The sequence below is a fragment of the Epinephelus lanceolatus genome, chromosome 3 (assembly GCF_041903045.1).
Source record: "Epinephelus lanceolatus isolate andai-2023 chromosome 3, ASM4190304v1, whole genome shotgun sequence".
Classification (NCBI taxonomy): domain Eukaryota; kingdom Metazoa; phylum Chordata; class Actinopteri; order Perciformes; family Serranidae; genus Epinephelus; species Epinephelus lanceolatus.
The window spans coordinates 7,483,785-7,510,488 of NC_135736.1; the positions used below are offsets into that span (position 1 = coordinate 7,483,785).

General features: G+C 39.3%; 2 protein-coding genes across 2 annotated transcripts; one reads left to right on the plus strand and one right to left on the minus strand.

Annotated features, from left to right (window-relative positions):
- Positions 1 to 3,511: 3,511 nt before the first annotated feature.
- aip (aryl hydrocarbon receptor interacting protein) lies at positions 3,512 to 8,634 on the plus strand. Its single transcript, XM_033623096.2, has 7 exons — positions 3,512 to 3,666; positions 4,239 to 4,421; positions 4,501 to 4,689; positions 6,245 to 6,421; positions 6,552 to 6,693; positions 7,152 to 7,381; positions 7,501 to 8,634. Exons 1-7 carry the CDS (start codon positions 3,568 to 3,570, stop codon positions 7,504 to 7,506), a joined length of 1,026 nt encoding a protein of 341 aa, XP_033478987.1. The 5' UTR covers positions 3,512 to 3,567; the 3' UTR covers positions 7,507 to 8,634.
- Positions 8,635 to 11,789: 3,155 nt separating this feature from the next.
- On the minus strand, positions 11,790 to 26,327 carry cdk2ap2 (cyclin dependent kinase 2 associated protein 2). The gene is made up of 5 exons (XM_033623158.2): positions 26,254 to 26,327; positions 23,714 to 23,869; positions 23,180 to 23,271; positions 16,944 to 17,064; positions 11,790 to 12,604 (listed from the first exon to the last, which is right to left on the minus strand). Exons 2-5 carry the CDS (start codon positions 23,766 to 23,768, stop codon positions 12,537 to 12,539), a joined length of 336 nt encoding a protein of 111 aa, XP_033479049.1. The 5' UTR covers positions 23,769 to 23,869; positions 26,254 to 26,327; the 3' UTR covers positions 11,790 to 12,536.
- Positions 26,328 to 26,704: the final 377 nt, after the last annotated feature.

Genomic DNA, 26,704 nt, shown 5'->3' on the forward strand with positions numbered 1-26,704 from the left:
AAATTCAACAAAGGCAGAGTTCTGGGACTTGTGGTAAAATCATTTACCCATGCACTTCTGAGCTGCTCACCTTGGTCATACCATAATCTTATCCTGCTTTTATCATGTGAGTGAGTTGACTTTACAAAGCAAGTGGTTTGTTTACTTGGCTTGCTGCTGTCTCTTCATATTGCCATGGTTACAAGGGTTTTATTTGCAAATCAGTAGCTACATTTAAACAGAGATTAAACTTGAGTTTAAGTGTTTTAATGCACACCTTCGAGCCAGTGAGAAACAAACACATACCAATATCATTGCATGAAGTTGTTTATTGCCATTTACAAGTTCTCTGATCAGTTACCAGTGGTGCTCCCAGAAATTTTTCATAGGGGTGGTGAGATGGGGCCCCTGAAAACCAAAAACTATCACTGAATTAACGCAATTATATTATGCTATTGAAGTTTATAGCACCCTGGCAACACTGCCTGCATGAGCAGCGTGTGACAGCTGCCTCGCTGAACTGCTGCTGTTCGCACGTGTAAGGTGTTCAAGGGACAGCGTTGCTGCTGCAGAGCTTTCTGCTGCTATAACTACAGTATTCCACAATAAACAGCTGATTCTCGGCCCATATATGGAGCTGTGCGAGCCACTGCATTGTCAACAACACAGGCCTGCAGATATTTCACAATGTAAAGCCTTGTGTCAACAAATGAGAGGAATTTGTCCACAGAAACGTTGTCAGAGGGTGTTAACTTTGAAACGGAGACAGGAAGGGTAGAGCTAAAAGGATGTATATTTTTGTCATGTCAGTAACAGATATAGACATTTAACTGTAGCAATGTCAATATGATCATCAAAAGACCATTTTCACTGTCTGCTTTTGCACAAAACTGTGTGCATCGCACGGAAAAAAAATAGGCAAGACTCCAGATCTCTAGATGTTCAGCAGTTGAGCCATGCCTTAGCAGCGTTGCTCTAATCTGTTTACATGGGCACCTATAAAAATACAGAGGCTCTTTAGGGGAGACTCATGGGTAAACCATAGAACCCATTTCCATACAGATAACTTGAGGTGAAAGTTCAAGGGACCCCTTTGAAAATGGCCAAGCCAGTGTTTCCTCACCAAAATTTAGCCAAACTGTGGAGCATTACGCAACTTTGCCCCCTTCTTGATAAGCTAGCATGACCATTATTGGTGCCAATGAATGCCTTAGGTTGTCGAGTTTCACAAGATAACACAACCTTCGTGCTAACTTGCTATCTTAAAAAATTATTGCACAACAGCCTCTTAACAATAGTAGTGTTGGCGTTCAGTTATTATCGTGAAGTGCAGCATTTTATCAGGGTAGCCATGCCCCGTGGAAGTAAAGCAGTTACATGGAGTACCTACAAGTTATTAATTTTCACAGCCTGAAAGCCAGCATTAGCTACCATATACAATTCAAATTCTCGACATAAGAAATTGTAATGTAACAGTTCTATATTGTGTGTCCCTCTTGCATTGTAAGGGAGAGAAAGTTTTGGGCTTACGTTCTCTGCCCAGTGGCAACTCAAGAGGGACATATAATATAGAACAGTGTGTAACAGTATTGCTTTAATTCAAAATGAAAGACACAGTAGTCCCTGACATATATTTGTTTTTGTTCGGACCTTCCAATGTGTAATTATTCTGCTGATGTTTTGCTCTAAGCTTGTATCCATCCACTCCATCTGTCCACTGTTCTATAACATACTGTACAGTCACAATGTCTATAAGACACAGGTAGTAAATACCACTATCCAGTTTTTTCGTACATTTCAAGTGGCATTAAGTTTTTTGCATTTGCTCAGGTTTCCTTGGTATTAAACTGAGCAAATGTTTAGTTTTCAACAGAGAATCAGCATAATGTTTTACTGAAATAGTTTGGCTTGGCTTGTGGAGGCTAAAATAAAAAGCTTATTAAGGTACTTTAGAGGCTTTTGGCTGGCACATTAGCAAACGAACAAAACAATTAAGCCCTTTAAAAATTGAAGGCCAAAAGATGTGAGTCATTATTTTGTGCACTCTATTCTAACTTCAGCTTGAACTCATTTTTTTTTGCATGAAAATGTTCATTCTCTCATAGCAGAGTATCCATCTACACACCAATTCTACCCTTATCTCTGTATAAACCCTGAAGTAGGTACATCAGGTGCCAATTTTAATATGGCATCACATACACAGTAGCTCCAGCACATCTACAGTTCACACATACAGCACTTTGCAGTTATTTTGCCTGCTTTAAGAACTGTAGGTGTAAATGACAACTCATAGCATTTTTGACCTCAGAATTAACAATAAAGTGACCATGATTATTGTTTACATCATGCAAATCAATACTGCAGTCGACTGAGGTAGATTAAGAGAGTCATGCACTGTCTTTCAGCAGCTCATCAGAGATTTTGTTTGAAAAAGTGAATCTGCAAAGTAACCAGTGACTATAGCCATTAGGCAGTATAATCATTTCCTCTAAAAGATAGTGAAATGTTATTAGATTGGGGACTATTCTTTATTTATCAGGAGAGGGGGTTGCTGGGGTGTGACTTTGTTTTTTAACCTGCCTTGGAGCTACAGATATTTTTCTTTGACCCTCCCTGAGTGACTGGTGGAAAATGCATGACCCTCTCTCAATCATAAATAAGTAATTAGATTTTTAAAATGTACCCTTTGATTTTTGAAAGTTAAAGCTGAAAAGGAAAGCCTGGAGTTGAAAAAAGGTCTCTGTTTTTTACTCTTGTCGTGCATGCTGGTTAGTTAGTAGGGGTTGGAATCCACAGGCACCTCAAGATACGATTTGATTACTTTGAAAGTTAAAAGTAATAAGTTGAAGATGAAATCCTGGAGTTGAAAAAAAAAAAACTAGTTCATGCAAACAGTTTATTTTTGACCAAAGTTTAAATGATGATGCTTTTGATGAAATATCAGTATTTTAAGCTCAGATTTGTTTGTTTTTTTATCTGATGGAAGCGTTCATGGCACATGGTGTTTCCAATGACCATCAGAAATTTGAAAATGCAACACTAATTTTTGTTTTTGCAGTTTCTGCTTATGATAAATGGTGTAATCATGGCAATTTTTAAAGAAAACATGCCTCACGTTTTCTCAAAATTGGTGGTGAAATAAATACAAAATACAATCATTTAAATGTATTCGTCCCTCCCCTAAACCAAAATAAAAAACTCAAGTCTCTCTTCAATGCTCAAAAATTATTTAACATGCCTCTCCCTTTTTGCAACCCCCGCCTCAACCCTCATCAGTAAGGAACAGTCCCTTAAATTACTTCTTCAGAGTACAAGTCCCTAAAAATCTTAAGTATAGTGGTAAGAGACTAATACATTGTGTTTTCCGTGAATTAAGACTTGATTTGTTATGTATATTTTACTGAAATGGTGTGCAAGACAATTAACTATTTTATTGTGAAAAAGGAGCCTTGCAGTCCTCGGCCTCTTCTGTAATGACACTTACGCAGTGTACCTCTAGAGGGCGCTCTGTGGCCTACAGCGACGTCTCACGAAACGACTTGCTTCGGCAGACATCGTCACTTGTCGTGAACTGAGACTCGGTCAAGGATGGAGGAAGAGGCACGCAAGCTTTTCGAGGAAGGAATAAGAAAGAAATTGATCAGTCCTGGTAAAGGAGAGCTATCGTCCTTTCCTAATGGAACCAAGGTAAACTATACTATGTCGGCGGTGTGAGTCCAGTCCTTTGAATTAGTTTGAGAAATGCGACGAAGCACGTTAGCTAATGCTACCACAAGCTAACACATTAACGTTAGACTATCAGCTAACTTAGGTTGATGTTGACGTTACACCAACCGCAGTGCCCTAGTGTATAGGAATCCGTTTGCAAGCGTGTGAGTTTTGCTGTCTTAGTGGTGATAATATGCTAGATTTTCTTGGTACTGGCTGTTTTTTTTTTAGCCGGGTTCTGTTTTTTCCCCTTATTTTTTCATCTGATGGAAAGATCAGGGGCGGGACAGGATGTTAGGCGTATACGAATGCTGATTGGGCGGCGTACCACGTCAATCAATTTTCCATTGTTGTGATTGGTCAGAAAATGACGGAGCGTAGACGTTCTCCAGGCCTGTCAGACAAGTGCCGATATTGCTTTTGTGTCTAGAAAACACGGTTTATCAATCTCGTGTCCTTAAAGCGGTGGATACGCAACAGTTATTTTAAACAGATAGTTCTGTTGAGCAGTGTTTAATGTTGCCCGTGTTCGTCCTTACTCTTCTTCACAGGTAGTCTTCCACTACCGCACCAGCCTGTTGGATGGCACAGTGCTGGATGACTCCAGAACCATGGGGGGCCGCAACAAACCCATGGAGCTCATCTTGGGCAAGAAGTTCAAATTAGCTGTGTGGGAGAGGGTGGTCATCACCATGAAAAAGGGCGAAATTGCAGAATTTACCTGCGACATCAAGGTTAGTGAGCTGGCCATATGGGATGGAGTGGCAGTCTTGTTTATTTCTTTGCCACTGACCATTTCTGTTCACCCCTCAGCACACGTCGCTGTACCCGCTTGTGTCCCAGTCCCTGAGAAACATCAGCGCTGGTAAGGACCCGCTGGAAGGTCAGAGGCATTGCTGTGGCATTGCCCAGATCCACTCCCACCACTCTCTGGGGCACAAGGACCTGGATCAGCTTCAAGCCAGTCTACAGCCTCTTGTCTTCACCATCGAGCTGCTGGAGGTGAGCAGGCATGGAAGAGCCCACAGTTTCATATCAATGTTGGTATTTTATTGGGTTGTATTCAGGTCTGCAATGTCAAAACGGTGTTGTTTCTGTGAGGTTTTTCTTTACATTGTAGCACTAACCCTATACCTCAGTTTTGGTAGAAATACCAGTCCCTTTTTTATATCTTACTTGAACATGTTTAAAGGTGACCTGTTATGTTTATGTTCAGGTAAACAAATCCAGACATGTTCCAGCAGGAATATGATCATAAATCAGGGAGAAATTTCTAACGTCGGCAGCCAAGTTTCCCTGATGTTAGCATCTAGCAGTGGAGGCTACGTATAGTGTAGGCTAATGTAAACACTCGCTGTAGCGTGCTCCAAGCTCGATGCTCGAAGCAAATGACCATATAAAGAAAATCTGGCACACAACGACATCATAGTTGCCAGATATCAAACAGACTTGTCAACTTAATTCACTCCGTCTCCATCTTCAGTCTGACATTGCGTCCACTTCATTGATTTCTGTGGGGGAGGAGGATTTGGTTTTACCCTAACCAATCACTAGAGACCCACATATCTGCCTGAATCTTACGTCATCTTAAGTCCACTGTGGGTCTGCACCATTGCCATGCCGGCATACGCCTGTGGTGTATTGAGTAGGTGAAGTCTGTACGCTGTTTGACAGTTGTTGTAGCCAGCAGATGCGCTAGATCCACCACTAAATTTCAGTGGTCAGAGAGGCATTTACATCACCATGACCACATGGCCCATACAACACAAACGAGTCAAGGGAGACTGATAAAACAGAGAGCTGATGAATGTCACTCAGGCTTACATAAAATTCTACTGTGAACATCACTGTCTATGCAGGCAGTTATTTGTCAACAAGAAAAACTACCATGGCTTTTGCCAGGTAGGCAGACATTGTTGTTTGATTTGTCAGCCAACAATTACACTGATCATTTGTCTAGACGCACTTTAATTGAAGTCTATTATTTTGTAAAACTGTGATTATTTTGTAATTAAAGCACTAATTTGCATTCTAGCATACCACAGACACATGTGATCATGTTAGGAATAGTTTTATCATGACCCACACCCTTCAAAACATGGGGCTGCTCACCTTATTTTTTCAGTTACCTGAAATATTGGCTGACATATGGCGAAAATTGTAATTTTATAATTGTAATTTGCATAAAAATGGTATGTGGGACATTTTATCAGCTTGAGGCCATAGCTAGTCATTTTCTACACATGTTTTCCAATCTAGAAACACTGATTAGAAGTACCGGGGGGTGCAGGGGGACCCTATCTAGGTATTAGACTAATGAGGGTGACAAAGTATTTGAAAGACCTCTTGATATAATGCAAAGCTTAAGCCAAAACAGAAATTTATAAGGCTTCCACGAAGATGAGACTCATTGCAGGGGTATTGTAATGAATGGCATTAGATGTAAAATATATGTACCCCACAGAGTTACTATGTGCTACTAAGCACAACCTTGGTTTTACTCTGCTACCGTGTAAGCTCCAGCTTCCACTGATCTTCAGTCTCTGTCTCTGCGCAGGTTATGCCTCCAGGAACGTTCCAGCTCGATGTGTGGGCTATGACAGATGAAGAGAAACTCGAGTTCGTGCCTCAAATCCATGAGGAGGGCAACACACTTTTCAAACAGGGCCAGATTCAGGAAGCCACAGAGAAGTACTACAATGGAGTTGCCTGCCTCAAAAATCTACAGATGAAGGTTTGAGTACAGCTGAATACAATAGAATGAAGATCAGATCCAGTTTTAGTATCTACTTTAGTATAGACACTTGAATTTATAATAAAATACATTCTCTAACTCCTCTCTGTGACCTTTGTCTCTCTTTAAGGAGCACCCTGGAGATGAAGCATGGGTAAAGTTGGACCATATGATCACACCACTGCTCCTCAACTACTGCCAGTGCAAGCTACTCCAGGGCCAGTACTACGAAGTCATAGAACACTGCACGTCCATTGTCTTCAAATATGAGGGTAAGGCTTCGCTGGTGCTGTACAAAAACAGGCAGAGAGGAAAGATTTCTGTTTCTACTACATTTTGATCGGTGTAGATTTAAAAAAGTGTGGACTTCGATCCTTGCGCTGAAAAGTTGAGAGTATTTAAACTTTTATGCACATCTAAAAACCACTAGAAAAACGTGGCACAAGAGAGAGGTACACGCAAGATGTGCTGTACCATAGGAAAACAAGGTTTTGTTGGTGATGCGTTTCCAGCATTGAGTTTTGGTGTGCTCAGGGCCTCATTTCAACTTCATAACAGCTCGTATTAGTGTTGTCCTAGAAGCTATCATCCTCCTTTAAATTGCTTGAAGTGTGTTGTCTCAGATTGTTGGCACAGCCCTGTCTGCAAATGTTGTGAATCTGTTTTCATGTTAAGTTGTTGATAACAGTGCCAACAGCTTTATTTATTTTCTTTGTTCCCTCCCTAACAGACAATGTGAAGGCCTTCTACAAGCGGGCTAAGGCCCACGCTGCAGTGTGGAATGAGGTAGAGGCACGGGCGGACTTCAATAAGGTGTTGGAGCTGGACCCCTCTCTGGGGCCGTCTGTTGCCAAGGAGCTGAAGGCCATGGAGGAGAGGATCCGCACCAAAGAGAAGGAGGAAAAGGGTCGCTACAAAGGCCTATTTAACTACAACACACCACCAGCCACTGCCACTACAGTCAGTCTGCTTTGAGTTTCATTTGTTTTCATGGCATCTATCTCGCAACTATTGAGGCTTATTTGGTATAATGTCATATAGCTGAAACTTAAAGACGTATCTGCTCTTCTTTCTCGCAGGGTTGAATCTCACAGTGGGTTGGAACAAGAGGATACCTGTGAATTTCAAGATGGAGAAGAAACAGTAGACGCTGCTCGTGTTTTCGTTTTTATCCATGCACCCAAGCCATACACTCTGCCACCCTGCCCTCCATGGTACACACAGAAACCTTCTCACACACTGTCGGGTCATACACACAATGTCACTCATATATATACATCTATATATCTCTATATATAGAGAGATATATATATATATATACTGAGGTGTGACTCTCAGTCTTGCCTTGTTCCTCTAGGCTCCCACTCTCTAAAGGTCAAATTAAGATTTTTATGAGGACATGCTGACTTTATCAGCTTGACACTAATGAAAGTCCAGTATCCCACAGAAACCATACATAAAATATGTTCCAGCCAACGGCATCATTATATCAGAGCATCATGGTCTTCAGTCCAAGGGAACTCTTAGCTTGTTATGGCTCCAGAAGTTTTAACGGTCTTGGTAAATAACTTGCTCACAGTAATGGCCCAAAAGTCATTGTATGACGATCTATAAAGCAAAGAGCTGTTTGCCACAGTATTAGAAACAGCTAGCTAAAGCATTTTTTCTTTGCATGCTTTTTTTGAAGTATGTGCAGAGCTGCTGGATAATCCTAAAATTACACAGCCCAACAAGGTTCAGTGGATTCCAGGTAGAAATGCTCTCCTGTCAGAAAACCAAGGAATATTTTTTATTTATTTATTTTTTTTGCACAAGGGACATCATGTACTCACATGCACACCTCTGCCTTTCACCGCCAGAGCCCCTCTATAATCTTGGTCACAGTGGAGGCACTGGAATAAGCAGGAGACCATTATCTCCTGGTGGATGCGACTGCGAAACCGAGCTGTCTGTGACAATCATTATATATAACACATGGACTTGTGTTATCTTTGCTTTCTCCTATGTACTTATTTCATTTATGTAAGAAGTATACCATTATGTTTTTGTCGAGATGTACTCAACAAAGTCCTCATTGTCTCCTTCTCCTGCTTAGTAAGAGCATATCATCACTCTTCATGTGAAGCAGCGGGTCATTAGCCCAGCTCTACCGAAGTGAGATGTTGTCGAGGTTGTGATTATGTAACTGAAAATAAATTTGTGTTTATCCCCGGCTTTGCATTTTCTTTTATACTTACGTACACATTTTGACATTTAACAGCAGTAATCACCCTAACCTTATCATCACGGGTACCAAAATCGGTCTAGTTCTCTGACCACATACAGCCCAGTTGGATCTGATGTGGGCTGGACCAGTAAAACCATTTCATCTAACCTATTAATAAAAACACTTTTAAATGTTTCCATTTCTTTTAGTGTAAAGAAGTACGAGTCCATTCTGAAAATGTTCATCAATTTACAAAATGGATGAACAGACTCACTCATTCAGTCAGTCTGCTACTTACTGTCATTACATGTGCTCCTCTGTAGCAATGCCAGCATCACCAAGCTACAGTGGAAGCTGTTGGGGAAGCAGGTACAAACCACTGTCAAATCAAACATTTTGGTAGTGCCTTAGCAGCAGGGTGCCACCGATAATGTTGAAAGATAGAGGTCTGAAACAGATTGTTTTGTACTGAAGCTGCTGATTTACAGTATTTTGCACAATGTTTATCTTTTATTATGACTACTAGGTATTAATTTTTTCAGAGTACTTTATTCTGGTCATGAAATACTCTGCTTGTTGTTCCTGAAACCTGGTACCCCTTCACAAGTGCATCAGCTGGTGCCTCTGAAAGTCAAGGATTCCTCCTCGGCCTCCAAGTCATTGAAGTGTGCGTCATTGAAGAAGCCTTGCTTTTTATTCTGGCAAACTGTGCACAAAGAATTGCAGGTACTTCCTGCCCACTGAGGATACACACGTGCATTCTTCAAAATCCTCTAAAGGAAGGACTGTGTCCTTGCAAGAATTAGAAGGATCCTTGACACTGGAGCAGTCCTTCCAGGGATTTGATGATGTAGCCTCCTTGAAATTCAGCCGTTTAAGGATCCCTCCTGGACTTTGAGGAGCACCAAATATTATGTATGTAAATTCATCCAGTGGGCCGGATTGGACCCTTTGGTGAGCTGGTCCTGGTCTGCAGGCCGTACGTTTGACGCCCCTGCCTGACACTCTAAAAGCTTTTCTTCTAGCCTGAAATTTGAGGACATTTTCTAAAGTGAACCAAAAGTTGCTAAAATGAAAATGAATAACATTTCATACTTTTGTAAAGGTGCTACAAATTTTTGCACATTGAGGTCGTTCTGGGTCAGTTGGACTCGAATCTATTGACATGGATTTTCAATCTTCCAGTGTGGGACAAATCAAGTAAAACAGTGGTCTTATGGAATCCTGGAACTGTGAAACTGTCCATTCCATGTTTTTATGGGACAGTAGTGACAGAGCTCAAGGGGGACCTTGATACTGACATTAAAACGTCTTGTGTTCCCACTGAGAAAGGCACATGTTGGTCATCGAAGTTTCATGGGGAAATCTCAAAACAGTGAAAGAGTAAAACAGCAAAGGCGTGATCATATCTGGTGCACATAACACAGACGTCACAGGCTGTCCTCACATTGTTGTGAGCTCTGCACCTGCAAACACAAGCACCTGCAATATTCCCAAACAAAAACAAATTAAAACCCAGCAATCCCATCTAACCAACAGAGATCAAAAGAAGGGGCTGGGGAATCATGAGACTATAAATGTACCTGAGCTGCAACAAAAGGGACTCCAAAACAGGAACAATTTCTTGTGACTGTGGGAAACACACATGCAGTGTTTTTATTTTGCCTTAGGGGAGGGGCATACACAGAAAGCGTGGGGTCCTCTTCTAAAAGCATTCCAGACCCTATAAAGGTGAGGCCTCTGGTTGCAGCTTAACTTCGCTGCACACTATTCATTCACTCAGTGCAGACTCTAGGTGTGACAGTGAGTTCATATTATCTCTAGTACACTAGCAGTGACTGGGGAGGGATTATTTTGTACTTTTCTATATGTGTATTGTTTTTGAACTGTTCTGTTTCCCTTTTTTTCCTTACCCTGATTTATGTTTACTCAGTCCATATTTCCTTGGATACACTGATGCTAGCTGCTGTTGATATATACCTTTGCTTACCTCATACTCCTGCACTTTTGATATACAGTGAAAAATTGCAATAAAAAAGATTTTGAACGAAAAGTTGCCAACATGACACCATTTATCACAACCAGAAACTGTAAAAACAGAAATTAACATTGGATTTTCAAATTTCAGCTGGTCCTTGGACACACCATGTGCGATAAGCGTTCATCGCCAAATCTGATAATCGTGATATTTTGTCTCATTTAAAACTGAAGGGTTTGCATGAACTAACCATTCGAATGGAATCGTGAGGTGCCTGGAGATTCCCACCCCTACTAACTAACCAGTATGCACGACAAAAGTGAAAAACAGACTTTTTTCTTCTCCAAGATTTCGACTTCAACTTTTTACTTTGAACTTTAAAACATCAAAGGATAACAATAAATAATAAACAAAATTCACACCCCAGCCACCCTCCTCCTTTGATAAAGAATAGTCCCTTAGCAATTGTTTTTGTTTGCTGGTTTGATGTTGAATTAATAGTTAATAGTTCTAATAAGGAAGTAGGTATAATGTTTTTGTTTTTTTTAAACAATATAGCAGTAAAGACAGTACTTGATGGTTGTAACTGCCATAAGTCCCATGGTTTCAGAATGTTCTGGCCATTTCCAGTCTCAGTAAAATAGAGTCAAATCATTATGGCTATTATGTTTTCATGTAAAATAGAACATGATGATGTGTGATAGTAGATAATGCTAACAAGGGGTATAAAACCTGAAAATTACACTCTTCCAGCTATATGACACATTAAACAAGGATAAATTACCATCAGTCAGATAAGCTATTTATACATTCTTAATACATCTGTGGCTTAAAATTTGGTATAGACACTTGCTATAGGGGGATTTTTTGGGTACCATACTGTGAAGGTGTAGAATATGAACAGTATGTAGGTGTTGAATATAGTTGTGACGTGCCGACACGATATGAAAATAATTTATGATATGATTTTAATAAATTGAAAAATTAATTCTTAGCACAAGGTAAACTGGTTTTCACAACTCTCACATATTGTGGGCTTCATTATGGGGTTTATTCATTAAGCCTGAAGGATTTCAAGGTTAATTGACAATGTGTTGACAGCGTTTTTGTCAACCATCAATAATGAAGGTTTTATTTGAATTAAAAACACATTTCATATCAATGTGCCTCATCAATGTCTGATAAATCATCACAGCTGAAGTAGAAAATGTACCCATCAACTCCACAGCAACCTATTAATTATGTTACACAAATCAAACAGCCGTTCAACGTGTTTTTTTTCTGTTATTTAATTAAGATATACATACAGAACTGCAAAAATCTGGTTTACAAAATTTCCATACTAACAAATTGACTTGAGATGTACAGCGTTCTTGGGATTGAGAAACATCTAATGTGTGTTTTTCACTACAAAATATGATGAAACAAAACAAGGGTGGATGGAAATGGGGTATATTCAAGATGCTCTGATTAACAAAAAAAATATTCAGTGGTTCCACAGTTACGTTCAGAATAGAAACTTGAGCAGCTGGAACATTTCATCGTTAAAAACCCTGAACTTTCTTGGTCAATTGCCATTATTGAACAAATAATACTTTAAACATTCCTACTCATTTTACTAAGGTTGTAATCCACAGCTCAACTTGAAAATGGGATGAAATTCCCCACACTCTCATTTCAAATAGATACAAAAATGCATTTTGTGTACACCCCACAGTTCACAGATAGTTTGTGATTACCAAAATCGGTGTGGTGGAATGCAGGGAACAGTGGAGACAAGAAGGACATAATGCACCTATAAAAAGCTGCTGAGGAAAGCGCAAAAGGTGAGAGGGTCACAAAAAAAAGGTTGTAAAACAGACGATGAGGATCTTGATGAGGACAGGCTTCTACAGGGAAAGAGTGAGGAGTGAAGGGAGCTTTCGAAAAGGTTATGTGCGGGCGCTTCTCTCCGTCTCTGCAAGACACTCCCTGACCAGTGCACGGGCATGGATTATTCCTGCACGAGACAGACACAAAGTGCAAGGAGGCATTAAATCAACAGTTTTACATTAATAAGATAAATTGCTCAAATAATTGGCAGCAATTTCTGTCTTCTGGCCGAGTCTACCTCAACTAAAAAATGCTAATGCATCCAAGCCACCACTATTGCTGAGATAACAAAAAGGCTGCTCTTAACCAAGAAAATAGCAGGTCAGGTATAGAGAACATTGGGTTCAGCCTTCTATCTGCCTGTTCAATTAGCACCATAGTGACTGCAGTTACTCCGGTTTTTAATGCATGTGATTCTATTTCAATCACACCCATCCATTAATGCTACATACCTTCATTTCTATTCATCAGAATTGAAAAAACAGAGCAGAAAAGGGAGTAGCAGAATGATCATTTCCTCCTCGGGCCACAAAATTGTAATTAGAATGACAAAATTAAGGGTATTGAAATTAATGGAGTAGAACATAAAATGGCTTGTTATGCAGATGATGTTCTTTTACAATTAAAAAACCCTGAAATATCTATACCAGAAGTGATGAATTCTCTATAGGTCCACTATCAGGTTACAAATTGAACTTAGATAAAACAGAAACTCTGATATACAACATAAGAAAAACTCAAGAATGCATATCCACTGAAGTGGAGGTTCAAGAATTTAAACAAATTAAAATCAACATTCTGCCGAGATTTTTGTATCTTTTTCAAACCCTCCCAATTACAATCACCCCACACCAATTCATAGAGTAGGACAAATGATATCAAGATTTATATGGTAAGGAAGGAGTCCCCGAGTACAGTACAAAACATTACAACTCCCCAAAGAAAAATGAGGCTGGGGCTTACCATCCTTGAAAAATTACTATATCTCAGCACAGATTAGAGCATTGCTGTATTCTATATCTATCTATTTTGAGGTTTGGAAAGCTGTTATAAAAAAAGCATAAATTGGAGAAAGATATTAAAAACCTGAGTTGGTGTGCATGTGACTCAGATTTTACTTGCTGGATGATAGATTTAAGTTTTGGATTAAAAAAAGGCATAACATCCCTATCTAGAATTATACAGAAAGATGAAATTACGTTGTTCCAAACCTTAAGAGTGACATTTTCATTATAAAAGCAGGACTTTTATAGATACCTCCAATTAAGAAATGATTACAATCAAAAAATCCAAAAAGGATATCAGTGAAGCCAGTAAACCCTTCATTCAACTATTTATAAATGCATATAAATGGATACTAAAAGAAAGGGGTCATCTCCCAACTCTATAAATCTCTCCACTGCCTAAAAGTCTATTCAACAAAATATATTATGATTAGATGAGAAAAGGAAGGAGACCTGTCAATCACAGATGAAATATGGCAAGATATTCTTTTCAATGGAAAAGCACTTCATGCATGGAAAGAATTTTGCTGGAAAAATGTTCAATTTTTTTATCACTCCTCTCTTGACAGCACACTATGACAGTAGTAGTGCTGGAGGAATTACTAGAAAGATATACACAGCAATACAACAAATTTTTAATTTGCACATACCATTAGATTTCAGAGTTATATATTTAGGCTGTATCCCCCCTGAAGTAAAAAGTATTGGCAAATGCTTCATGTGTATATTGATGGCAGCAGGGAAAAAGGCTCTGACAAGAAAATGAATGATGCACATTGGTCCGACAATAAATGACTGGATAGATGTGACAATGGAGATATACATGATGGAGAGGGTTACTTTCTCTGTACACCTAAAGATGGACATTTTCATGCAGCACTGGGAGAAATTGGTGCAATATGTCAAGCCACTGAGACCTGATTTTGTTCAGATAATCACTTGAGGGAACATCCTTAACTGTTTTCTCTACTGTGTTCTCTTATTTGTCCAGATATTGTATAGTAATGTGCAATCTGTAAAGCCAAACTGCTGCAAGCATATTTATTCTTTATCTCTACCTCTCTAGTTGTATATAGTTAGTAGTTGTTATAGTTGTTATATCCCCTTTTTATAGCCATCCTTTAGAAATGTACTGAAATAGAATGTTAGTCAATAGAAATAAAGATGAGGGTGAGAGGCATTATTTGTGATACAATCTTATTTTTTACAACCATCCTTTCTTATACGTGGGTGTTGGTCTTTTTATTTATTCATTTTTATTATTTTTATTCTTTATTGGTTTCATTTACCATTCTAAGTTTTCCTTCCCTCACTGACTATATATTGATCGGCATTGACAAAGGATGTTAACACTGAATTTTAAATCTGAATCTGAATGAATCTTAAATGTTAAACCAAAACATGGTCTGTTTAACCCCTTGTGTTTTGTGGACAATGGCTTCACTTCTCCATTGGTTGATGTCCACATATCCCACTGTAGTATGTATAAAAATATTTGTATATTAACAGCAAAATCAACAAGTGTTTTTCCTTTTCTTATTTTCTTTGCTTATGACTTTACTTAAACCCTGGATGTGGAAAGGTACTAATCTGGTAATACTTCTCTTTGCTTTCTCTTTGGTGTGAAAATTATGGAATTTACCATTAAAGGGTAACTCTGTTTTCTTTTCAACCTAGACTACTTTCCCATGTGTTTGTGTCCAAGTGGCTGTATGACAATTTTTGCTAGAGCCAGTAGCAGCCAAACAGGCTGCAATGTAATCCTTCGGGGGAACTGAGCACCATCAATGCACGCCCCCAAAAAGTGCTTGTTTTTATCACTGATAGGCTCAGACTCATCATTCGAGGTGTCTGACAACATTATGGAAAGGATCCCTACAGAGATAGACCTTTTTGTTAAAAAATAAGATCCTTTCTATCTAACCAGAAACAGCCCCAAAATTGCTATCTTCAAACCCACCAGATTATATTTAAATAAAAAGTAATTTTATCATAGTAAAACACACTTCACTTAAAGTTGACAGAAACAAAATAAAACTCACAAAAAAACATTGTGGTTCATGTTTCCACTGTTCCATCAATCACCAACTCTGGTTTGGTTGAAATAAATGATTAATTTGACCAGTTAGATGTGAAAATATCCTGACTCTATACACACTATACACACCTGCCATACTGTTTTATCATAGAAGTCTGATACAGATTCTTTTGTACTGAAGCTACTGGTTAAAGAGTAACTAAATCCTAAAACCATTTTTTTCAGCTGATAATCATTGTTTCTGGTTGTATAGTAGTGTTACTGACTGATCCTGCTCAAAATCTTGACAGTTTAGTGCAAACTGTTGAAAATCTACATTTTATTTTAAAAATGTGGTATGGAGTGCCCTCTACAGCTTGAAACCTGGTTACTACATTTGAATTTACATTACATTACATTGGAGGCGAATGACTCTTTTTCGGGGCGAATGACGTCACTAACCGTCCACGCTAAACCTGCCCTCCTCCCTTTACTCCTCCCCTTGCTATAAAACCATTCTGTCCGCAGTTATCAAACTGATAGCAAGTAGGTTGGATCAGAGCAGAGAGAGTAGTAGAGCAGAGAGAATAGCTAGTAATTTGTCGAATCGTATTGTTAGCATAGTGTATTTTAGTGTAGGTTTACAGTTAGTAGTGTGTTTATAGTATTTAGGTTAGTTGGTCAAGGAGAGGCGCCGAGGCTCAGGAGTATATGTGCGGGGTGGCGAGGGAGGGATGTGGAGGGCCGCTGTGCGGTGAGAGAGAGCCAAGCCTCGGTGGTATATGTGCGGGGCCGTGAGGGAGGGAGGGGTGGATGGATGCGGTGGGCTGCTGCACGGTGAGCCCAGACTCCCAGAGAGGGAGAAATAGAACCAAGTAGGATAAAATAAGACTCCAGCCGCGTTCCCTTCTGCCCGTGTGACACAGTTAGGGGCGGTTTTCCAAGCCACCATCGGCACAATGAAAATAAGCTCCACTGTCGGCAGGGTGAAAGAATGTGGAGATGGGGAGAAGGGTGAACAGGGGGAAAGAGGCCGATCTCCAGCCACCTTCCCTTCTGCCCGTGTGACACAGTTAGGGGCGGTTTTCCAAGCCACCATCGCCACAATGAAAATAAGTCTAAGTGTGGAGGAGAGGGACCGGGTAAAGAGGCCGACCTCCGGGGAAGCCCTCTCCTCTCCCCGCAGCGAGGGACAATCTTCACCCCGCCCCCTTCCTCAGCTGCTCGCCTGTCCCACACGCCAACCCCCCTGCCCCTCAGCTCAGCCTATCTTTTCTGAATTCAAGCTGTGGGTGGAGTAATGCCCAGAGAGGGGGCTTTAGTTCCCCTTTAATAATATTTTGCACAATGTTCCTGTTGTACACAGAACAAAGCCCTGCTCTCACACAAGATCACAAGAGATTTCTTTGATTCTCATTAACTGATGACAAAGGTCATCAACATACCTCTCTTTAGCCTCTCCATAGCGCTCTTGCTCCCAGCGTATGTTGGCCTGATCTCACGGCTCATCTCCTCGATGACAGACAGAAGCTCACTGTAGGTGGACCCTTGAGACACTTTGACAGGCTGTTTGTGTTTTTCACAAACATGTCATGTTTGGGGAGAAGAAAAAAAAAAAAAGATCTGTCAGGACTTGTCACAGCTGGAAACTCCCATCATCCCATTACAAGGAAAAACAAAGAACAATGGAAAATGAAGACTCTTTGCTAATATGACACAGTTGTGGTCAGAAGTTTACATACACTTGTAAAGAACATGTTTGTCGTGGAAGTCCTGACTTTCCAATAATTACTACACTCTAATTTTCCTGTGATGGAATGACTGAAGTGCATACTACTTTGTTACAAAAAAAACATTCAGGAATTTTGGTTCTCTCATGAATTTATTATGGATCTCTTGAAAATGTGACCAAATCTGTGTGGCCAAAAATATACACACAGCAATGCTTATATTTTAGAAGCCCTTTGGCCATTTTCGCCTCTATTGGGTGATTCTGGTAGCCATCCACAGGCTCTTGGCAAGCTTCTAGTTATATTTTTGACCACTTCTCTAGATAAAGTCAACACAGTTTGACTAAATCCGTTGGCTTTCTGGCACAGACTTGTTTCTTCAGCACAGCCCATATGTTCTCAATGGGGTTCAAGCCAGAACTTTGGGAAGGCCATTGCAGAACCTTAATTCTAGCCTGATTTAATAATTCTGTTACCACTGTTGATGTGTTTATGGTCACTGTCCTGTTGGAATACCCAACTGTGTCTAAGACTCAACCTTCTGGCTAATGATTTTAGGTTTTCCTGAGGGGTTTGGAGATAATCCTCCTTCTTCATTATTCCATTCACTTTGTGTAAAGCACCAGTTCCACTGGCAGCAAAACAGACCAAGAGCATTACACTGCCACCACTATGCTTGACTGTAGGTGTGATATGCTTGGGGTAAAAGGCCTCATCTTCTCTATTCCAAATGTATTTCTTGTCATTCTGGCCAAATACCTCAATTTTTATTTCATCTGACAACAGACCTTTCCTCCAAAAAGCCTTTTCTTCCATATGATCTGCAGCACACTTCAAGTCTTGAGATGCCGCTACTGACCAAAGGACTTCATTCTTGCGTGGCAGCCCATGGCGATGTAAAACACGCTTGACTGTGGACACTGACACCTGTGTTCTAGCTGCTTCTGATTCATTGCAGATGGTTGGTTGACCATCCTAACCAGTTCTCTCTTGGCTGCAGGTGATAGCTTATGTTTTCTTCTTAATCATGGCAGTGACATAACTGTGCTATGCACTTTATACTTAGAAACAATTATTTGCACATTGGATCCTGGGACTTATAGCTGTTTTGAATTGTTATGAACCGAGTGACTTTCCTGACTTCTTCAAGTCAATGATCTGCTTTTTTTAGATCCACGCTGAGCTCCCTAGACTTTCCTATTTTAGTGTTTGTGGCTGAAACGAATGAGTGCACCAAAAATCCCAATTTTAATGGACTCAGGGAAGTCACCAGCTGGAGAAAGAAAGAAATTAAGAGGCCATGTCAACAAGCAAATTTGACTGACACAGCTTTGTACATCACCAAAATTGATAATTCATGTTGCTGTGTGTATATTTTTGACATGGTAGATGTGGTCACATTTTCAGGAGACCATTATAGATTCATAAAACAACCAAAACTCCTGAGTGTTTTTTTGTTACAAAATAGAATGTCCTCCAAACACATAAAAATAAGGGTTGTAGAAATTATTGGAAGTCATGACAAACAACTTCTTTCCAAGTGTATGTAAAATTTTGAACACAACTGTAGCATGAAGTTATTATACAGGAAGGCATATGGTATCTATATTTTGAAGACAATAATTCAAAATGCTAAGTAGAACTGCAACATGACTGAAATAATTATCAAATTAACATTGATAACATTCATTTGTATGTCTAACAGACTGCTCCCCAACTGCTCCCATCTAAGCATTTCTGCATGCCCCTGCTTTCACAGCTACAATCAGTCCATTCCTCCCTTCCACTGTTCCACTACATATATGTGAAAAAATATGTTTTTTTTTTCATGCCCTTTGCTATCTCACCACTGCCATGAAGGTCACATGCCTACAGCTGCCTCACAGTAACAGCCTTCCAGAGCTGTCAATATTTACTGTACTCCTTGAATACAGAGACATGCACTCAGCAAACTCTCTCCTCCGTCTTGCTGCGTATCTGAATGTTGTACTTCAACTCAACTGTTGATTTTTTTTCTTTTAATGGTACACACCAGTAAATCTAAAATTTCACAGGATCTGTGCTGCTGCAAATGAAGGAAGGCTTCCTCATAAAATCAACCTAAGTTTCTAAAAAACAAGCCAGTTTACAATTAATGATCGGCTTTGAAATAACAGCCGGCGGGTGTGTTCAGCTCACTCTTGTTCTGGAGCGTTTGTTTGAAACAATTTACGTTCTGTTCCTCTTCAATAAAAAACAGGCAAACAATTTTGTGAGACAATAGTCAATCAGTTTCTTTGCAGGTATTACACTGCTGCAGCCCTAGAGAGGGCTTTTATGATAAGTGACTGACAAAGCTGTAAAACAAGTTCGAGCTCTACTCTTCAACCTGCACAAGCACACATGAAACAAATCATTAAAACTGGTTGTTACTTGATTCGGTCTACTTGTATGCATATACAAGCCCAATACAAAAAGCTTGGACACTGCGTTGAACATGATTAAAAACAGAATGGAATGATTTGCAAATCCCTGCCAACCTATGGACCATTTCATTGCTATTCTGTTGCTAGGGCGACAACTTTGGTCCCTGTTTACTTCCTGTCAGTTTCTGCATTAACATACATTCAAACAGGAAATACAAAGGGACCCATTTAGAATGTTTATGTTGTCCAGTTTGAAACGGTCTATATTCAACTAAATACGGCACAAGACACAATATTTAATGTAAATATACACTCATTGTGAATTTGATGCCTGCAACATGTTCCAAAAAATTTGGGACACGAGCATGTTTACCACCCTTTCTTTCAATAGCACTCAGTAAGCATCTGGGAACCAACGACACTGGTTGTTTAAGAGAGATTAGTTTCTACATCCAGGAAGCATCTTGAAGCTGGCATTGCAAACCAAGGCTTCTCCAAGTATTTAATACATTTCAGTTAGCCTGTCCAATACTTTCTTCCTGTGTCCTTCTGCTTTATTGACTTGTTCATCTATCATTTTTAAAAAAAAAAATGTATTCTTAAAACCCACTTAAGGCCAAAGCACACCAAGGCCAAAACACATCAGCACTGAATGCCACTTAAGGAATAATACCCCCCGCTGCTCCTATGACAGCTTGACTCCTCTCCTCACCATGGATGCATAAACAGAATACTGTTGCAATTGCTGTCTCTCATGTGTATCAAAGAACAGATGAGGAGAGAGTGTTGAGGTTGAAAAATATCCCAAGCTATACAACCAGCAATCCCATCACTATAAAGACAAGGCCAAGAAGATATTGCCTGGTGAGCCAGAGCTCCAGAGATCGGCTCTACAAGTGAGAAATCAAGTTTAATTAATGGGTGTCCACACATAAAATGCACACGATTTTCAGCTAATGCAGAGGTGAAACAAGCACAAATCCTTTGGAAAAAGTAGTAATAACTGTGTTGTCTTCTCTTGCTGCAGTGTGGGGAGTTCTGTGTGTGCTAGGGGAACACTTGACATGCGTCATACAACAAGTTACGCTGCGGCAGTGATGGGGTGTTTTCAGCTCTATGTAATTTTCACAATGATAATGACCAATGTTATCCTATTTGGGATTTGTTCTCAGGTAAAACAGAATCTATGCACACTCAAGAACGCTCTTGTGCACATTTTGTGATGATCTGTTTGTGAAGAATAATTGGTTGTTGTGTTTTTTCAATTCTATAGTCGTTTATTATTATAGGATTTATATAACAATAATATTTTATCATTTATTATATATTCAATAACTTCTTTCATTATTTAAATAGAAGCATTATGGTCTTTTAAAATGAAGACTACAGACTTCAGACTACAGCTTTCATAAGCGTTTTTTAAGAAATCTGTCATCAGAAAAAAACTGTTACACTCAGAAACCTTGCACAGTCTGATGCTTTTTATTGTTCTATTTGTTGCAAAGATTCACAATGTCAGACAACATGAAAAAACACATTTGCTCCCTTGCGTCTCTCCTCTGGAGTTCCCTCCCTGTCTGTCACCACTCTCTGCAACCCGTTTCTATCCCTTGTTGGGGTTGTGTCCCTTCCCCACATTTACTTCACTGCTTCTTGGTTGAACAACTATTGAAATGCAAAAAAGCGCAGCAAACTGAACCTGTTCCAAAAACTTGTGACGAGTGAAAGTTTTGGAGTCAGTGTGTAAGCGTGATTGACACAACGCAAGGTTGTATTTGTTTTTAGACATGCAACAATTTTGGAGGAAAAACAGTCTCAGTGATGACTCACCTTTACATTTAATTCAAGTAAGTTATATTTATGGGAACTGTGATTGCGCAATTATGTAAGGGGTTGGACAGGTGAGATAAAAAGTGACAAATTATTAATAACTTTAGTTATTTATGATCTCCCTCTCTTGCCCTCTCTTTCTCTCTAAACACACACTCCCTTGACAGCTCTGTTAAGTTTGTGGTTTGCTGGTCAGGTGGTTGATTAACAAGTATTTCTAGCATCCCATGAATTTTTTTCATTTTATTTTTTTTGTGTGTAGCATTTTATATCCACGCCTGATGCTACTAAATGTGACAGCTCGTTTGGCGTTCACTCTCTGCAGAAGCACCTCCACTTCAAAACAAAAGTTTGTTTTATGTTTGAAGTCCAGTGCTTTACACCAATATAATGGTGCAGAACTCTGCTGCGAGGCTTTTAACCAGAACTAAAAAACACGATCACATCACACCTATTTTAGCATCTCTACATTGGCTGCCAGTACGTTTTAGAATTGATTTTAGTGATCTCTTTTAAATCTCTTCTAAAAACACATTTTTACTGGAAAGCCTTTTTTGATTTTATCTGTCATTTACTGTTTTCATGCATTGGAATTGTGTACTCTATGTTTTAATTGTTCTGTAAAGCACTTTGTAACATATGTTTTGAAAAGTGCTATATAAATAAAGGTTATTATGATTTTTATTATTATTACCCTCTTTGGACATCTGGTAAACATTCTTGACTTTTCTCCTCGTTCAGTCTCCCTGTGTGCACACTGCCTTGTGCTTATGCTCTTTTATAGGGACTTGCAGAGTGTTTACCTGTGCTCTTTAGAATTAACTGGCACACGCTTTTAACTTACGAGGGCAATGGGATTCATCATTATAAAAACACAGATGTGAACAATTCTGCTGTTTACAGACATGTCATGGATCTGACATAGACATTTCCTAGGACCTTTCTTAAAAACAACTTTAAGCCAAGCTGTCATCTCTGAGGACTAATGACTCACACCCCCTGCAGGAGGAGATAAAAGCTCTGGAGAGCTCCTTCAGCGATAGACTGATTCACCCAAAGTGTGTGAAGGAACACTATCACAGGTCCTTCCTGCCTGCTGCTGTCAGGCTACATAACCAGCACTGCTCACAGTAAACTGCACCATGGACACTTTAGGGACACCACTATAAGCGTTGCTGTCCCCCATGTTGTTGTTTATTTGCACATTCAATATTCACTTTGCACTAAATATGTTCACTTTAATCCATTGCTCACTTTTTATCCACTACTCATTATTATTATTATTATTATTATTTATTGCTGTTTCTTGTATTTTTTTGTACTTTTTTCTGCATGCCTACTTTTTTTTAAGTTTTTAAATACTGAAATCTTTAATTTGACTCTTTCCCCTTGACTACTGTAACTGTAACACTGGAATTTCTCAATTGTGGGATCAATAAAGGTGTATCTTATCTTATCTTATCTTAAGAAAAAACTTGGGAATATATTGGTAAATGAGACCCAATGCCTGGCAGAATTTTATGTGAATGGCTGCATTGTACTAATGTGAAACAAAACAAATGTTCACGTTAAATACTTATTTCCTGTATGTCAAAAAGGATTTGCAAATCATTGCATTCTGTTTTTATTTACGTTTTATAGTGTCCCAACTTTTTGGAATTGGGGTTTATGTATGTATATGGTATTACTAAGAATTACAAAACACTGCAAACATACCTGAACAAAGCCCATGGAGGGTGGGCCAAAGTCACTAAATGCCGGCCTAAAGTTGGATGACGAGGGCAGGGATGGAGAGGGGACAGAGGATCCTGGACAGAGGAGGAGGACAGATGTAACACACTGTAGCTGGAATTTGCAACACAAAAACAATTAGAAGAAATTTGCCCTCTGAAACATTTCATTAAGTAATTGTAAGTAATAATTCACTGTAAGGGTCCCTGATACACATAAACCAAGTCCATTATTTTTTCCACTATAGACACCTTAGAGCGCTTTATCACTTGTATACCATGGCCCTTTGCATTCTCTTTGTGAGGAGTCATGACAATGATTATGTCTTGTTGCTATGGTTATTTGCAATCTAATATTGGCTAGACTAATTTTGATTTACAATAGTAATTAGAGTGTAAAGCAAAATTATGTCTCATGGCCATGGTGTAAAATGTTTTATATCCGTAACAAAGAAAAATGGCAACTGGCAAATAACTGCATGTCCAACATTATGGCTACGTGGCTGCTAGGTGTCAGAACCTGGAGGCGTGTGGTTGGAGCCAGACGGCGCAGGAGCAATGGGTTTGTAACTCATGGCGATTTCAGCAGGCAGCTCCCCGTACGACGCGCCACTTCCTTCAGTCCCGTCAACCCGGTGCTTATACAGCTTTACTGGTGGTGATGAGCTCCTGAGAGCTGATGCAAAGAAAACAAGCGTGCACACAGAAACACAAATAAAAGATACTATCAGATGTATTTTCATTCTGGTAAGTAACAAAGGAAGCTAGGGTTTGTAGTTTTCAAAGCAGTGAAATGTTAATTTCAGAAGCGTGTAAACTTCAAGCACATCTGCTCAATTATTCCTAAGGCATGTTTACCTTTTTGCATGACATAAAGGAATCTAAAAAGGTGGCTCAATAGCAAACAACAATGGCCAATTCTTGATATATTTCTCAGCTTTTGACTTTTTATGGGAAAGCACTCAAACATTTTGCCAACATCACAGCAGAATATGTCAACTTTGCCTTGCTTACAGATATGCATACATTACAGAACAAGACTTAAGACCTGAAGAAAGTTTCAGCTTTTCATTCAGTTTCATCATTTGTCTCCTTTCCCACCAAAACGCATAAGCAGAGATGGCTTTATACAGGTCAATTTTTGCAAGTATTTTGTTACCAATTTTATGGCTTTATAATGGACAGCAGAGATGACAGAGAACATGGTGAGACAGATGCAGGTCCCTAGCTGCACTCAGACAGGGGATGTTGTAATTCACAGTGCCCGTACAGTTCAACTTTAACATGTTAACTTCAGAGCTTTTAAGCTCTATGTTCACAGTCCTTGTAGCTGCATTTACCATCAGGCCATCAGACTGTCCAAATAATAATGTCATCTTAAATTTAACAAAAACTTATAGTAGAAAAATATAGTAGAACCTTACAAACTAAATAGTTATCAGAGAGAGTTTAAATAACTGCTGCTTTTCTATAAGTCTCTCTATGACCTGGGACCAAAATACATCTCTGACTGTTACGATGCGATTCTGTCATCTGGCAGAGGTCCTTTAAACACATCCAGTGTCTTAAATAAAAATCAAAGCATTTAGTTACTGAGCACTATAGAGCATCATCATTATATACCTTACACTTAAAAGTCCAGTGTGTAGAATTTAGTGGCATTTAGTGGTAAGGCTGCAAAACTGAAACTTCTCCCATGTGCAAAGCATTTAAGACGGGAGAGCAACCTTTACTGTCAAAAGAGCCATTTTTGACAAAAAATTAAAGAAAGAAAAATCTGTCTAGAACCTTATAATGAGGATAACGCAGCCTATTAAGTTTACAAAAACCAAATCCATAGCTAGCCAAGCCAAGGCTAGACTCAAGACTAGCGACCACTGCTGATGTTCAGCAAAATCTAGAGGGAAAAGCACCAGGCCATTTACGTATTATGCACTTTTAGCTGACTAAATCTTACAACAGTTTTTCATTTGGTGTTTTGTTGCAATTGGAGAATCTAAGAATTTATTTTGGCCTACAACAGAATAACCTTATCATTATAGAATTTTTCTGTCAAAACCACAGGGAGCCACTGGACACTAGCCGAAGAGCCACATGTGGCTCCAGAGCCACAGGTTAAATATCCCTGGGTTAGGAGAACTACAGTGGCTGACGCATACATGCAAATGACCAGATCTTGAGCCAGTGTTTGGTTTGTCCGTTCTGGGATGCTGTAGAACAACATGGCATACTTCATGAAAGACAACCTGCTCACTTAGTAGACATACACAGCTCATTCTAAGTTAACAAAAACTCAACAATTTTTATTTTCAGGTGATCATAAACTAATCAACGCATAGTTATGAATACAGTATTCCATTTCTGCCAATAGATGCTCCTACACACTGGTCCTTTAATGTACAACTCTGGCTACGTTGTCATTATTTCCCTGTTTATATCCCACGATACCATTTAAAATGGTTTCTATCCTTTGAATGTGAGTTTCATGATGGATTTCATACTGTGTTTAATACTGTTTGTTGAATAGAATTAAATTGTGCTATATGAATGACCTTTACACACACACACACACACACACACACACATACATATATGTATGTATGTACCTATGTGTGTATGTATAGACGGCACAGAGGTTTACCAATGACAACCACTACAGTTCATTATTCCGACTATCAATGAAAACAGTGCTCACTTCAACCCTGGTCGATATCATATCTAATAACTAATTGGATATGTTATTTGATCAGTTTCGTGTGTCCGGGTGTACAAAAACCTCGAGGAGCGAGGGCTCACAGGACAAACCAGAACCAGAGGTGCCGAACGAAACAAAAGCTGACGTTAGCTTTAGAGGAAGGTGCCAAGCTAACTACTACTTGGTGATGTTAGCTAGATTAGCTAGCTATCGCCGGTTAGCATAATAACACAAGTGGGACGCAGGAGAATAGTATTGATGGGGCTTTGATATTCTACATACAGACAGTGAACGAAATAAAGGTTACCTACACTTGTGACCATCGAAAAGACTGCAAACGAGCCAAAGGAGTTGTATTTTATTACCTTTTTAAGAAGACTTAAATTCCTCTGTGGGGAAGCGAGCCCTGTCTCCTCCTCTGTGTGTGAGTCTGCGCAGTAGAGACGCGTAGTGTACTACTGTTTTTTTTACTTTTAGAACGATGCGATTGGGTGATAACCCATGACGTATTCTCCACACTTTTTTTTCCTTTTAAATTGCGTCATGTACAAAACAGCCTTTTCCACTGCAACAATGTACCATCAGCGTTTTAATACAGGGGAATGTCAAGTTACAAAAGGCAATCATTTCAAAATGAATTAAAGAAGATGAAAAATAATGTATGACCAAATAAATGAGTAAGACAAGAAAAAAACCCAGCAATAAACTTACAAAGTGGATAATCAGATGATCACATGAGCCACTATATGAAGTGTCAGTATTAATTCCTATGTACAATCAAACAGTTCACTTATCTATTTTTTTCTCAATCTGAGA